Source organism: Suillus paluster (assembly GCF_016628075.1).
Source record: "Suillus paluster strain FC165 chromosome Unknown EDB91scaffold_81, whole genome shotgun sequence".
NCBI classification, from domain to species: Eukaryota; Fungi; Basidiomycota; class Agaricomycetes; order Boletales; family Suillaceae; genus Suillus; species Suillus paluster.
In genome coordinates, this window is record NW_024537641.1 from 105,348 (window position 1) to 121,113 (window position 15,766).

At 48.8% G+C, this 15,766-nt stretch overlaps 4 protein-coding genes across 4 annotated transcripts; 1 reads left to right on the plus strand and 3 right to left on the minus strand.

Moving 5' to 3' along the window:
• Window positions 1-71: 71 nt before the first annotated feature.
• EDB91DRAFT_1160397 (uncharacterized protein) lies at window positions 72-2,775 on the minus strand. Its single transcript, XM_041319787.1, has 9 exons — window positions 2,636-2,775; window positions 2,444-2,583; window positions 2,286-2,361; window positions 2,135-2,236; window positions 1,695-2,078; window positions 1,181-1,646; window positions 873-1,127; window positions 674-822; window positions 72-622 (listed from the first exon to the last, which is right to left on the minus strand). Exons 1-9 carry the CDS (start codon window positions 2,670-2,672, stop codon window positions 486-488), a joined length of 1,746 nt encoding a protein of 581 aa, XP_041172446.1. The 5' UTR covers window positions 2,673-2,775; the 3' UTR covers window positions 72-485.
• EDB91DRAFT_1160400 (S-adenosyl-L-methionine-dependent methyltransferase) lies at window positions 2,776-4,276 on the plus strand. The gene is made up of 6 exons (XM_041319788.1): window positions 2,776-3,045; window positions 3,095-3,107; window positions 3,164-3,312; window positions 3,369-3,858; window positions 3,913-4,019; window positions 4,070-4,276. The coding sequence occupies exons 1-6, from the start codon at window positions 2,861-2,863 to the stop codon at window positions 4,110-4,112; spliced, it is 987 nt and encodes a 328-aa protein (XP_041172447.1). The 5' UTR covers window positions 2,776-2,860; the 3' UTR covers window positions 4,113-4,276.
• EDB91DRAFT_1207622 (uncharacterized protein) lies at window positions 4,277-8,342 on the minus strand. Its single transcript, XM_041320724.1, has 11 exons — window positions 8,142-8,342; window positions 7,779-8,081; window positions 7,444-7,725; window positions 7,052-7,389; window positions 6,747-7,002; window positions 6,231-6,700; window positions 5,978-6,177; window positions 5,444-5,928; window positions 5,279-5,394; window positions 4,659-5,226; window positions 4,277-4,601 (listed from the first exon to the last, which is right to left on the minus strand). The coding sequence occupies exons 1-11, from the start codon at window positions 8,166-8,168 to the stop codon at window positions 4,371-4,373; spliced, it is 3,276 nt and encodes a 1,091-aa protein (XP_041172448.1). The 5' UTR covers window positions 8,169-8,342; the 3' UTR covers window positions 4,277-4,370.
• Window positions 8,343-13,431: 5,089 nt separating this feature from the next.
• EDB91DRAFT_840988 (uncharacterized protein) lies at window positions 13,432-13,760 on the minus strand. The gene has a single exon (XM_041328583.1). It carries the CDS (start codon window positions 13,705-13,707, stop codon window positions 13,537-13,539), a length of 171 nt encoding a protein of 56 aa, XP_041172449.1. The 5' UTR covers window positions 13,708-13,760; the 3' UTR covers window positions 13,432-13,536.
• Window positions 13,761-15,766: the final 2,006 nt, after the last annotated feature.

The window sequence follows — 15,766 nt, forward strand, 5'->3', positions numbered from 1 at the left end:
GTGCCACAAAGACCACGAAGTTTAAGTGGTAAAATAAGTCTTGAAAGAAACCGCCCGTCACGGTGTTCATTGATCATTAGCGCTCGATCACGGTGTCACGCGTTACATGACGCGTTCGTGACACTGCGGCCGGTCTCTCCAACCGCTTTAAACTTTTCACCCTGAGATAATGCCTAGCTGGGTTGTGTACCTCTTTGAAACATCACTATATAGAGGACTTGGTTACCGGCAATAAAAACATGGCTTTTGGCAAATGACACCGGCAAGCCTTGTGCGGGTACGCCTCCATGGAAGGGAAGGGAACACAGAAAGCAGGCAAAACAAGAGTTCCAAGCCAAAGGATGCAGCATGGAGACTGCAAGATGCGTAGAGTAAAGTATTTAGTTTTATATTTATCTCACCATCGATCGTAACATATACACGCCTTCGTGTTGAAGAATAACTCCCAACCTAACCATCAGACTCACCCTGTGCCTGTACTCCATCTATTTCTTTCCCCCACCCTCTGTCACCACCCATCGCTTCGGCACGCCTCGCGAGGCAAAAAATTCTGTGACCGCTTTGATCTGCTTGCCTTGCACGAGTACTTCCATGCCTGATGACTTTCCTGATGCAGGTGAAGCTGAAAAGCCCGTGTCAGTCACACTACACATCACGCAGTGATTCTCCTCACCTGAAGTTGAAGAAGCGCATATCGTCTTCAGCTCCTCCGCAAGATTAACTGCCTCCAAGAAAAATGGCTCGAAGCCAGTGATGAGTGTGCAGGCTTTACGACCTTGTCTGATCTTAACCACCACCGATATTGGTTTGAGCTGGCCCTTCCTGCATCTGGTGATTAACATCCAACGCACATGAGAAGAGACCAGTCGCACTTGAGCACAGGATCCCTGCCGACCGCACGTATCTTGTACCAATTCTGCATCTTATCTGCTAGGCGCTCGATCACCTTCTCGCGTTTGAAGAACTCCATATCGGCTGGATTGTCAGACTTCCAGATGGTGGTCTGCAGAAGCTCGTCTGCGCCAACGTTGATATACGATTGGTCGTGTGCGTTCACCAATTGGCGATCGGTGACGAATCTGTCGATGACAGTCTTTATATCTGCGTAGGTGTATAGGGTTGATGTACTACAGGGCGGGTTAGCGTTTGATCATGAACCAGGAATGGCGTAGATCCCTACTCAAATCCAGCATCATCAAAGAATTTCAACGATTGTTGATGGGGTTTCCAAAGTTCCGTCACTTCAAGCTCTCTGACTCGTGTGCGCTCTTCTTCTTCTCGTTGTCCACGCTTCTCGTTCCTGAGAGACACTTCCTTGAGAGATAGATATGGTCTGTGTGCGACAACATCTGCATGTGCTGAGGCCACGGAAAATACCATCAGCTCAGATTTGATCTCTTTAAGTTTCAAGAGGCCTTGTTTCTCTGCTGATTTGAGAAAATACGCAAGGGACTTGTGGGAGGAATGCTTAATATCGATGGGTGTAGATATAGTTGGTTGTGATGGTGATTGCGCAGGTCGCGAGGGTAGAATGTAAGTCGAGTAAAACGTGCTAGCGGACATAGGGAGCGAAGAGGTCTGGGTACTGCTTGATAGGCTCGTTTTTATTGCCTGAAGAAGGGCATCATGCAGAATACTTGAAATGTCTGCCAGGACTAAGGGATTGAAGGCACATTTACTGTGGTTTGACGCACCTTCTTTCCCCAATTCTGTGGCTGGAGCAGGATCATACAACTGCGTTTGTTCCAAGTGAGAGCCTAGCGCATCAACTGATGGTTCTTTCGATGGATCATTCTCTGCATCATCATCGTCTTCTATGGCCAGTTGTTCGGTTGCCACTGACTGGCTCATCTCCCATGGGTCCGGTGGACTACCCTTGTGTCCCATATCAAATAGATGATCTTTCCAAGCATGCAGGACAAACACCGCCTTTCCCTTCGCGCCAACCTCAGATAAGATTTCACTATCAACTGCCATGCGCCCAACAGCAAGTGGCGGGCCAATGCGCGTCGAATCGCGAGCATGCTCTGTAATGCTCACAAGATGTGAAGCTTTAAGTGATGGTGCGTATCGTACAACTTGAAGGGTCTACTGAGCGAGGAGAACGTGTGGTAATTGACAAGTGGCAACACACCTCCAGGAATCATGAGATCAGCACCACCCACGAGAACAGGAATCACTGCAGATGGTGTGGACAAAAACGGCAGAAGATCAGGCTTCTTCCACAGGGTATATACTATGGCATCTGAGCTATGGATGACAGACTCATAGGAGGCACAACTCACCAGTCGGAATCAGGTCCTCGCTGCCTCTCCCAAGCGTGAACCACAATGGGTCTCCGCCAGGTCCCAGATATGCCACCTAAGTTTCGTGTCATTGTGAAGCATTCCGTATGTCTTATCAATATGTGATCAGGAGAAAGGCGGTAATGAGATCCGCTTACACCGGGATCATCGATATGTGTGTTGAACTTCGCGGACATCAAACCTTCCGGTACAAGGTCCTCACCGACATCTGGATCAAGAGAAAAAGTTTGAATAACGCGTTGTTTGAGCTTGCGCCTGTCAGAGCTGCGCAGGGGCGCTTGTGAGCCAATGGTTAGTCAGGATGTCAGTGAACAGCAGACATCACGCACCCGAAGTTTTTAAATTTCCTAAAGGTTTTTTGAACATGGTGTTCTTGATTCAACTCGATCGTGGACCTAGTGGTTAAACTGGCGACTTGGGCCGTCGACCTCCAAGAGTCAGATGGCCCTTTCCATTCAATGAAAGGGCTTATAGGTCACGTGTTTTGACTTCTACCTGCAGGCACTTTGTTACTGTATTTTCCAAGCCATCTCCAACAACCGTGACAATCCAAAATGCCTCGTGCGACGTCAGAGCGTTTCTCGCGCACTCATAAGGCATCAATAAAATCAGCCGCTGCATCATCTTCATCCAAAAACCACAGCGCAAATGAAGGGACGTCAGCCGGCGTCCGCAACCCAATATTCAATACAGAAAGATTTGGACAACATATCTTGAAGAATCCGCAGATTGCTCAAACGTACGCTTGCATCTCTCGCAGCATATCACTCAGGCTTATTCTACATCAGTATCGTGGATAAGGTTCGGCTTAGGCCATATGTGCTGAATGAAACTCAGATGATAACCGTGACATATAGGCGAACCTTCGCCCCACGGATAAAGTCCTCGAAGTTGGTCCTGGTACAGGTAACCTTACTGTCAGGATTCTTGAAAAAGCCAAAAATGTCACCGCTGTTGAGATGGACCCACGGATGGCAGCTGAGCTGACGAAGCGAGTCCAGGGGAAGTGCGTGTACCTTTGGGTGTCTTAATATCATCTGCTGACAGGCCACTTGTTGAAAGACCAGAACAACGAAAACTCGACATAATTATCGGAGACTTTGTAAAAGCCGATCTCCCATATTTCGACGTATGCATATCCAACACGCCCTATCAAATATCATCACCCCTCGTCTTCCGCCTTCTATCTCACCGACCCATCTTTCGCGTCGCAATCCTCATGTTCCAAAAAGAATTTGCCATGCGGCTTGTTGCTCGACCCGGAACAGAGCTCTGGTCACGGCTATCCGCGAATGTACAGCTCTATTCGAAGGTGGATCTGGTGATGCATGTCGGAAAAAATAACTTCCGGCCGGCACCGCAGGTCGAATCGTCAGTGGTTCGACTGGTACCTCTTGATCCACCTCCCCCTATCAAGTTCGAAGAATTTGATGGGCTGGGTAGAATCATCTTTGCGAGACGAAATAAAATGGTGCACGCCACGTTCATGGCAAAAGGTGTCATTGAGATGCTGGAACAAAACTGGAGAACGTGGTGCTCGACACAAAATAAGGTAAGGCCTACTTTTGTGCAGTGAAAATGGGGGCTTGAAATTTCCACAAATCAGATGATCGACGATGACACCAACATGAAAACTAAAGTAGAAGAAGTTCTCAGCTCATCAGGCTACTCAGAACAACGGGCAGCCAAGATGAACCTTGACGATCTTCTAAAGTAAGTGGACTTTCTTTTGTGTCCTATGTGTTTTCTCATGGTCTTGACAGACTATTATCCGCATTCCATGACGAGGGCATACACTTTGCTTGATGATTTACAGCGGATGTATTCTATTCAGGTTGATCAACGAATGCCCCGTTGTTACGCCCACATGTGCATCGATTTATTGTGATGTAAAATGCGCACTTCTAGGAAGCAACGTGCACGGTCGGTCATGAAACATACGTTCCACGTCGCACAATGACTAAGAGCAAATAAACCTCATTGATTACGCTGTTAGAACCGTAAATAAAATACAATCTGTAGGGTGCAATGATAGTATCCCTGGAATAAATGGGCACGAATGGACTATACGTTGCGGTACTCGAATGCAGGGCTTCCAGGTTCAGAGGACTCTATAATAGTGCGCGTGAAACCAGGGCCTTCTCTTTGCAACGCCTCCTCGACAGAGAAGACTTCCACGTCTTCCAAGCCCAAAGACTTCTTTAAATACGGCATCAACTCCCTCAAGATCTCGGACTCGGAGAACAACAAGGTTCTCCGGAATGCAGCATTGGCACCAATCTCGGTCATTCGTTTCTGGATTTGAGATAAGATGAGCAAGTGCAGACTGTAGTGGCATTAAAATGCCATTACCTTAAATGCCTGGATGAACGGCATAGCGTGCTTGTCCTTGATCAACGCTTTCTCCGTTAGGATATCTCGCACTTTTGCGTCGTCTACCTTATCGTCCGATGTCGAGTACGAGTCCTTGACAGCCTGCACGCACGTCTCCTGCCACTCGGGGAACTTGGTCGCCACATAAATCCGGACGGCCTTGGGTTTCTTGGGGTCAAACACTGCAGCTTCCCCGCCCTTGCCTTTCTTGCCTTTCTGCATCCTTTTCAACAACGCGATCTCCGCGTCACGGATCGTCTTCAGCGTTCCACGCATGTAAACCCCTGTCTCGATGATCGCCCTGTCCGCGGTGCGCCCTGGGTCTGGCCACGAAGCCAACTGGATGGAACGAGGCTCCTTCAACAGCTCCGTCCAGACATGCTCCGCGAAGTGAGGAGCGAAAGGCGTGATCATCAGGGTGGCAACACGGATCCAGTATTTCACCAAGTCTGCATGCATCCCGATGTCGGCGGTCACTTCTCGGTACCAGTCACGGGCGCTCTGCAACTCGTAGAAACCAAACTTCAGAGCGTCCTTGAAAGCGGTCCTAACGCATACAACTGAGACATGATAAAGAGTTATGGTCGAGGAGAACTCACGCCTCATAATGACTTTTGGTGATGTTTATCAGGTCGACAATCTCCTCCTCGAATACACGGTCATGGTAGGAGTTCTTGGGGCCAGTACGCAGGTTGGACTCATCCTTGAACATTTCCTAAAGGTGTGGTTAGTACGGCGTCTCGCGGAGAGCAAAATTCGCATACCTCACACCAGGTCATCAACGTATGCAAGCGCAGGATATTTGCGTTGGCAGTCTTCTCGTCAAAGTTGGCATCCTCTACGCCATCACCAGCATCCGCCAACGACAATCGCATCGCATCAGCGCCGAACTTCTGCACACCCTCCTTCAGCGTCAGTGAGTTGCCCGTGCTCTTCGACATCTTCTTGCCATTTAGCATCAAATGCCCGTTCGTGCGGATGCCCAGGGGCCACTTGTCTTCAGGGAAGATTGCCGCGTGGTTGTATAGCAAAAACGTCAAGTTGTTCTGGACCAAGTCTTTGCCGGAGGAACGCATGTCGAAAGGGTAGAAGTAGTTAAATTCGTGCTTCAGTGCGTCAGCTTTTTCCTTCGGGAACGGCTCCGGATTTGGCCATGGTCCGTTGCAAAAGATGTATTCCCAGGCTTCATCCGTCATCTGATCGACGGTGACGCCCAAAGGACCAGGTGTCCGACCGAAGATGTCGCCGCCTAGATAAATATGATAAGTGAGATGTTGACAACCGATCGCGACACCTACCGTGCAATAAATGTGCAACAGTATAGTATGCCATGTAGATAGTCGAGTCACTCAAACTTTCAACCATAAATTGCGGATCCCAAGGAAGCTTGGATCCCAGGCCGTAGGTCCGAGCACACGCCCACTGGTTCAGCCATGCCAAGGTCGCTTCAAACAAGTTCCGAGTCTCGACCGTCCATGTCTCCATCTTCGCCAGCAACCTGAACCCAACCTTGGGTTAGCCCAAGAAAAGGAACACAAAGGAACTACGAACATTTCGGCTTGGGATCTCCACTCAGGTTCTCCATAGTCCATGTACCACTGGTCCATCAGAGCAACGACGCACTCATCCGCGCTGCGCGAGATGACCAAGTTCTCTGGCTCGGCATATGCGAAAGCCAATCCTTGTTCGATCATGCTTGCGCGCACTTTGGGCTTCGCCTCTTGAACGGACAGACCCTTGAACTCGCCCACTAACATCGATCCACTGTAGAAGCCCTCCTTGTACGCGATCTCCTTCGCCTCCGCCAGCTGCTTGACATCCTTCTGTGACTGAATCTTCAGTTTCTCGACCAAGCGGGGCGCAGTCAGCTCGCCATAGGTCGGAGTCGTTAATACGGGGATCGGATCAATGGATACCCATTCGCGATCGATCTTGTAGAATTCGGGCTTCTTGCGCAGATCGGTGAGGGTTGCAAAGTCATCCGGGGAATCTGAAGGCACAGATGTGACGACACCGGTACCCTAAGAGGATGTCAAAACGGTCTACTACGAAGCTATAAAGACTGACCTTCGTGGCCAAAACATTGTCCATGGGTAGTACGTACACCTCGGGAACCAGTCCGAATGGCGCTTTAATCTTTGTGCCGACCAGGGCCGCCCCGTCTATCTCCAGCAGCTGTTGAGTCTGGCCGCGTTCAGGTGACAGACCTTGGAAAGCCATGTTACGTGCTGCACGATACGTGCACACAAATGCATCCGTGTCGTTGATCGCAAAGACACCATATTTTATGGAGGTCCCGACGAAGCAATTGGTTTGGCCATACCTGTGGACGAACTAATAAATTATGTGGAGATGAAAATAAGAAAACTAACATGGTCTCGGGACGTAACGTAGCAGCCACCAAAAATACTTTCCGCCCACCGACTTGGCCTTCGATGGCCTTCGCAGCTGGACTCCATTGTACGACCTCCATCTTTACGCCAGTGTACTCTTGGGGATTGACACCTTCACCATCGGACCGATCATGGTCCATACATGGTTGTCCGTCTTTGGGGCTGTAGATGGTGTAGCGTTCCCCGAATTTCACTTTTCCCAGTGCATGCAACTTGTTCATTTGCCATCGAACGAAGGAATCGTAGTAAGGGTTCAAGTCGGTCGTCACAAACGAACGTCTCCAATCAATGCGATTTCCCATGGCGTTGTTGTCCTCCTGTAGCATACAATTGAGAAAGGTAACAAATGAAATGGAGATCAGTCTGCACACCATGCAAATTGGTGGAAAGTGTTCCAGCCAGTGATGGGGATCGGCGAACTTCTTGACTTCTGTGCGCGGGACGCCGATTGACAACATGATCTGGAACTGGTACGTCAGTCCCGTGGATTTGGCAGCAATTTTGCCCTTGGTGGCTTTCCCGACCGCCGCTGTAGGTGCAGCTGGGCCGTTTGGTGCCACTTTTGTAGGTTTGTCCTCTTGTGCCTCTTCATCAAATCGTTCGAAATCTTGGCCGAACATCTCCATCTCGCGAATGATTTTGTCAGCGGCCGCCTGTACACAAAAGAAATCAGATCGGAAACACTCAGATGTTTAGGAGTACTCGCCTTGATCGGCATGCCAGTCGCATGCAAACCATGAGGGAACAAAACACGCTTGCCCAACAGTCTCTGATATCCAGCAGCAAATTCGATTTTGGAGATGGTGAACGCGTGTCCCAGATGCAAAGAGCCGTTCATGTACGGGTAAGGGAAGTTGCCAAACCACTTGGGGTATCTCTCCCGCACTTCAGCAGGTGACAAGCCCTTCAGCTCATCGGGTGATGGAGCATTAACTTCGAACAGGCATTCCTCCTGCCATTTCTTTTGATATTTCTTCTCCAGCTCTATTAGCTGATCTCGTTTGCCCGTCTGTGATCATCCGCCTTGTTAGCCGGGGTAGTCGAACAGAACGAATGATCAACAACACACCTGGGCCAACTCTATGGTATTCGCCATGTTTGAGTTGTACGATATTCCTCGCGAATATACAGATATGATACAACGCCTGAGTGGGCGAGGGTACGCGAGAAGTCGTAGAATTGTTGCAACAGATAAGTGTGATCAGTCCTGCAGGTTATAATTACTTTTTAGGCTCTGGAATCAATTCGATCGAGTCAAGTCACTTGAATAGTCCCGGGCGGGAAATGCCGACTGCGTTGCAAGTTGTTTGCTTGGCAGCCTTACATCGTTGTTTCTGCAGCGAGTCCGAGTATCTTCGTCTTCATCGATGTCATCTCCTGAGTCCTCAAACATATTGTTGTTGATTCTCGCGTTAACAAACAACATACAGGGAACGTTATCAAGGGCCAATTGTACGGGAAACAGATGCCGACTCTGAGAGGACAAATGAGCTTGAGCGCTTCAGCTGCACAGCCTATGCTGCAAGCAGTGAAGTAAACGCGAGCATCACGCATGTAAAACGTACCTACCACGTAAAAAAACTCGAACGGATAAAACTCTGGATTGGCGGAAACGCTCATCGCTCTTGTGTCTGCGTGTTGGGTCGGGCTGACGAACACCTCCTCGTAAGTGATATCATGGATTTTGATTGTGGATAAATTTAGTTGAAACTGCACTTTGCTCGCTAGTTGAATTTCTGGGGTACATATGTCTTCCCCGATCACAAGGACGCAGGGCGCATCATCGATAACACCCCGCCAAATATTTGGGGGTCACACTGACTTGGTCTTGGGCATCTTACACCTCCCAGGTGGACAGCGAATCATCACTTGTTCGAACGACTGCTCGCTCCGAGTATGGAACTTGGAGAGCGGGGAACAGATAGGGAACGACTGGCGGGACGGAGAAACTGTAATGACCACGATAGCGTTGTCTCCGGACGGGAAGAAAGTGGCTAGTGGGAGTGGAGACGGTGCTGTGAGGTTGTGGGACACAGACACCGGCAAGGTCATCGCTAAATGGACGAGGCACACAGAAAAGGTGTTGCATGTTTGCTGGAGCCGGGATGGCGAGTGAGTGGTGTCTGGATCTTCCGATGGGACGGCAAGACAGTGGAACGTGGAGAATGGAGAATGGAGAATGGAGAATGGAGAGACCATCCTCGAACCGATCAAGACCGGGTACGAACATGTGTGTGCAGTTGTCTACTCGCCAGACACGACCCTGATTGCAACTGCTGGAGACCCCTCAGTCAAAATTTGGGATGCGAAGACAGGCGAGCTGGTGACGAGTCTCAAAGGACACAGAGATATAGTGCTCTGCTTTGCTTGGACTGCGGACGGAAAAACACTTATTTCAGGATCATTTGATCGATCCATTAGGACATGGAATACTACCACCTGGCAGCAGGGCGCAGTGCTGCATGAGCACACTGACTATGTTGATGCCATTGCACTATCTCTGAATGACCGTATCCTCGTAAGCGCAACGCATGACTCGGCAGTGCGATTGTGGAACCTCGACAATTTCCAGCCCGTCAGTTCGACCCTCCAGCACCCACGCCCGCTGAGGTGTGTATCGTTTTCGGCTGCGGAAAGCTACTAGTCACTGGCTGTGACGACTACAACTTATACACATGGGATGTTTTTGCGATTGTAAAAGAAGCCGGCCTCGACAACCTGCTGTCATATCCAAAGGTGAGCCGAAGGTTTCTCATTTTAGTTCTCTTTGACTAAACGCACTCTCCAAGCCGTTACTTGATGTACGTAACATGTTCATACAGCGAACTCATTTGATTGAAAACATATGGATTGTAGGCTGATGCTACACGACGTCTAGTTCAGCGACGCCAGGATGCCCATAGGCTACCCCGAGGTTTCTTCGATGACCCACGAAATCGTGCTCATGTATGTTGTTCGTATCTCGCTGACTTGTCTCTGACTTCCGAATTCTCAGTCTTCCGCAAGGCGCCATATGTCCCCATCCTTTGCAGGTCGGCACCGTGCTGCCGGGGATTCGTCTTCAGAACCGGATGGAAGCACGCTATGCAACGCTAAGACAGCCTGGACGATGGACTCGTTTCTGGCTCTTTGTTTGTTGTGCATCTCCCGAATATATCGATGATCGTCATTATTGCGATTTTCATAAACAATGACACTCTTCGAATGTGTAAAAATATATATTTTCGGAATTGGTCACCTGTTGCGTGTGGCATACAGCAGCGTACAGCCTCAGCCAGCATCTCGTGAGTCACACATTACTCTTCTCCACGATGGGCAATAGACGGATCAGCGACGACCTCAAAGATGCTGCATTGCGAATGGCGAACAAAGGATATGCAACCAAAGAAATCCTCTCCATCACACAGATCTCAAAGTCAACCATCTACCGCACACAACGTCGTAAACGAGCCACTGGCAGTGTAGCCAAAATTCAGGCAATTGGCAGGGGCAGGCCTCGTACTTTCACCCAGCATGATATCCAGTTCCTCATTCGGCTTGCTCGCCATAACCCCACCCTATTCCTCGATGAATACCAGCTGAGACTTCAGGATGGCCGGTTTCTACAGACATCACTATCCACCATTCACCGATCTTTTGAGCGTGCTGGCATCAATCTCAAGCACATTGAGAAGATTGCAGCTGAACGTGACTCTCTATGTCGTGCAGACTTCGTTCGTCGTGTCTCGCAATACTCGCCAGCTTCATTACTCTGTTTGGATGAAGTTTCAAAAGATGACCGTACATACTCGCGTCGCTGGGGACGTGCTCCACGAGGTGCACGTGCTGAGCAGCATCAACCATTTGTTCGGAAACGTCGGTTTTCAATGGTAGCAGGATTGGCTCTCAATGAGGGCATCATTGCTGCAAAAGTTGTTGAAGGATCATTCAATCGCAAGACTTTCATCGATTTTTTGCAAAATGATGTGGTTCGTTTTCAAACTGTCAGTGTCGTTGTGATGTATCAGTAACCTGTTATTATTAGCTTCCTATCACGACTCCATTTCCAGGGCCACAGAGTGTGTTGGTTATGGACAATGCTCGTATTCACCATGCGGAGGAAATCGAAGAGCTTGTTCATGCTTATGGTCAGTATAATAAAGCTTGTGATACGGAGTTGTCTCACTATTTTGTCAGGGTGCCGCATTGAATACTTACCACCATATTCCCCGGATCTCAATCCTATTGAGCAAGCATTCTCCGCAATCAAGTCACATCTCCGTCGCCAAGGGTTAGGGTTCTATGGGCCTAAGGCTCCTTACTATGAGCTGTACACTGCATGTTCTGTCATAACACCCGAGATGACTTGGGGCTTCTTTCGTCACTCGGGTTATCTTGCTTGACCATAGCATTGTTACAATACAGTAGCATAATATTATGAATGGGTGTCTGTGAATACTGCAGCCGAAAAATACACTTTGAAAGCTCGGAGCCATACAAACTAAGCATCAAGCATCCACCGTTCCTCGGCATCGCGAATATCTGCAAGCTCACCAAGAGACAGTCCAGCACCAAGCAAGTCAGCATTCTGAAGGAACCGAAGACAGTGTGGGCCTGTCACGTCAATGTTGTCCAACTTCTCACGTAGCCATAGCGATAGGTTGAAGCGTTCACAAAAATCAATCAAACTCAACTTCGGACGAAGAGCAGCAGGCTGTGGGATGTTGGCAGCGTGATCGGGTCCACGTTTGCCATGCAGGAGGCCCACAATATCCTTGAAGTCATTGTTGATGACAATACTTGGTGCGGAGGATTGGGTTTGGGTAACTGTATTGAGACGTCGACGTGAGAGAGTAGCAATATCAGTCGGGTCTGCGTATGTAACATCGAAAATCTTCGTGTTTGGCGGATTGTCTAAGTCGACACCTGGCTGCTTGTTCGGACCAACCTATTGTGTAATAACCCTGTTAGTGACACATGCAGATTACATACTTCAGAACATCACGCAGACCATCGCAGCAGCCCACGTGTTGAGATGTAATGGTGTCAGGTTGACGTGTTTGGCGTCTGGTGGAGCTGGCCAGCAGATACGGAAACCACATGCTCGGTCTTCGCAGGTATACTGACGAGTCAGATTTGCAATTGCCTCGTTTTGCTCTATCTCCTCGTCAGTTGGACCTGTTGCAGCCTTCGCAACATGAGTGACAAGAAGACAATCGAAACACATATATCTCACCCTCTTACCCGCAGGTTCGGCTTCAGCTTCTTCATCTTCTTCAGCTTCTTCGCCATCATCATACTACCATGTATTTAGCTTACTGCAAATCACATACAAACACCCAAAATACATACCTTGGTCTCGATGATAGTCAATTTGAAGGCTGGTGACCGGTGTTCTTTGACTTCCTCCATGATTGTGTCGAAATCACTGAGGTTTGCGAGAACAATATTCTTATAGTTCGTGCGAAGGATTGTGTACGTGATCGTGAAGTTGGTAGCCGAGAGAAGACCTGATCGATTCCCAATACCGTACATCATTTTCTCGGAGACGTCATAGTGTTCGAATGTTGTATCGAGAAGGTCGCGGAGGGTTGAATCTTCGTGGATGAAGAAGGCACGGTTTATGGGTGGTGATTTAGCATTCTTGCGGCGTTTTTCTCCAGTTGCTGGAGGTGGTAGAAGTGGGGTAAATGTCACGGAGACTGCGATACCCTTGCCATTGTTATATGCGCTCTCCAAAGGTTCTATAATGACAACATAAGGTCCCTGGTGTTCACTGTTCAGTACTGCGATAAAAACATACCATTTTCATTGAAACCATTGCCATGGACTCTAGCGTCGTCGCGAGTATCATCGTCGGACCCGAGTTGACTCATAGTCGCGCATATACTCAGTTGAATGTTGTTGTGTAACGCGCGTCGGGTACTACTTAGAGTACTACTCAGCCACACTCGTTTGAAACTTTTTTCTTTTTAGGTGAGTTTCATTATATTTGTAAATTGCAATAATTTGCGAGTTGTCCGTTCCTCAAATGAGGACTCGTCACATGAGGACTCGTCACATGCCTTTACCAGTCTGTGTGCCTTGAAGGTATGCTCATGTACTCTGTGCTACTCGCTCTTAGTCCTTTTTGTTACTTGTACGACACGACACCACATAGTACTCGCTCTCACCTGCATTTGGCACACATTTATCACATAACATTTCAGTGATGTATATCATATTTGTGGCATTTTCGTTTGCACTGCTCTATCAGTTTTTACATACCGCTGGCCCTCTTCACTGTCTTGCGGGTCATGTTATCCACCGGAGAGCCTGTACTGGTACTACTCATTCTGCTACATCACAGATTATGACATCTTCCCTGTTATGCTCTTCAACCAGTACTTTGAATCATATGAATTGTTATTTAAGTGACACATTGTAATTACAATACAAAGTTGACCACAAGTTCTGTTTTCCCAGCACCATACATAGTCAAGAGACTATGGAGTAGTCACCGAGAAAAGAGAAAATGAGATCCAAAAGAGATCCCCCGACGACACAAGCCAGTAGTGCAGTAGCAAGGTCATCATGTCCCTCAAGTTGCAAGCAGAGCTCGAAGGAACAAGGGCGACAAAAATTTGATAACCAAAGAATGAGGGCGGTGCCCTCATAATAGTGGTTAAACTATTAAGAACAGATACTACACTTGATCTAAGCCAAAAGGCCAGAGTGGTAAGGATTCAAGTTGTTGAGAGAGCCCTTTTATATGTACAAGAACCCGCGCACGGACCACCATTTTGATTCGGACCACGAAACCAAATGAGACCTGGGCGCTTCAGTTGCACAGCCCATGCTGTAAGCTCTGCAATGTGCATGGCGCAACCATGTAGAAAACCCAAACTTCCAGCACTGAGCAGACTCGACTCTGAATTGACTGAAACGTCCATTGTTCCTTGTGTCCGTGCAGTGCACATCATATTCTCTGCTAAGAAACATCTTGTAAGTAATTACTTGGACTTTGATAGATTAAAGCTGAGATTGTACTGTGCTTGACAGTTGAACTTTGGAATGTTTTCATCCATCGCGAGGATACAGGGAACATCAGCGATCGCGCCCCGCCACCAATTTGGGGGTCGCACAGCTTCAGTCTGGGGCATCATACACCTCCCAGGTGGACAGCGGATCATCACTTGTTCAAACGACGGCTCACTCTGAGTATGGAACTTGAAGAGCGGGGAACAGATAGGGAACGACTGGCGGGACGGAGAAAATACAGTTTGCACCATGGATTTGTCACCCGACGGGAAGAACGTGGTTAGCGGGAGTGGGGACGGCGCAGTGAGGTTGTGGGATATCGACACAGGTGAGGTCGTTGCCAAATGGACCGGGCACGCAAAGATCTAGACAGTGTGGTCTGTCTGCTGGAGTCGAGATGGTCGGCGAGTTGTAAGCGGATCCTACGATGGGACCGTAAGACAATGGGATGTGGAGAGCGAAACGACCATCCTCGGACCAATCGAGACCGGGCATGAGCACGTGTACACAATCATCTACTCGCCAGACGCAGCCCTTATTGCGACTGCCAGACATGACACTCAGTCCTCAGTCAAGATATGGGATGCCGAGACGGGCGACCTGGTCTCGATTCTCAAAGGACACGGGTGCAGCATTTTGTCTAGCTTGGACCTCGGACCAAAAGACGCTAATGTTCGGGTCACTCGATCACTCAATCATGACATGGAATACTGAGACTTGGGAGAAGATTACAGTGCTGAATGAGCACACTGCAACTATATATGCCATTGCAGTATCTCCGACCAGTCGTATCCTCGCAAGCGCATCGCTTGATAATACAGCGCGATTGTGGAGCCTCGATAACGGCCAGTCGATCAGCTTGCCCCTCCAGCACGCACATCCTGTAACCTGCGTATCGTTTTCGGCAGATGGGCAACTATAAGCCACGGCCCGCAGTGATAACAACACATACATAAGGGATATTTCATCAATTGTTAGAGACTCTGGCCTTGACGACTTTCCGTGGAAACCAAATGTCAGTTCATTTCTAGTATTTCATTTCTCTCTAGCAACTGAACCGTGCCGTGCTCTTCTAGGTTGGTGACAAGGTGTTACTCGATGTACGTGGCCCGTGAATAAAAACTATTTTATTGCGTTTGAGTAGATGTATTCTAGAATGCTACGCGACGTCCCGCACAGGTACCCCGAGGTTTTTTCGACAACTCACGAGATCGTCCTGACATACTAGACTCGTGACCAGTCCGTCTATGAGGCAAACCGTCGATAGTAGACGGACTGGTCACGAGTCTACTGACGTACGTAGTTAGTGTCATTTTGACCTTTTTCTGACCTCAACCTCAGTTATCTGCACGATTCCGCCTCCCCTCATCCTCTTCTGCACACCATCACATTGCTGATCTATTTCCAGCACTGCATGGACGCACACCTCCTCACCGCTTTTTCTCATTCCTCCGCCGCGTCAACTCTGATGCACACGATACGCCATCCAGAACCGGCCCTCTCGACTGGAATCGATTGTTTTTCTCTGGGACATGACACAGACAAAATGGTGAAGGCATCGAGTTGCGCGATCATCGCCTAACAGTAGCCGAGGTCCCGTATGCACGAGGCAAACGCGTGTGTTTTCCCCGTTTTCGGACGTTAAACTCCACCTCATATCATATAGAGGAATGCTTCAGCGAGAGAAAAAACGGA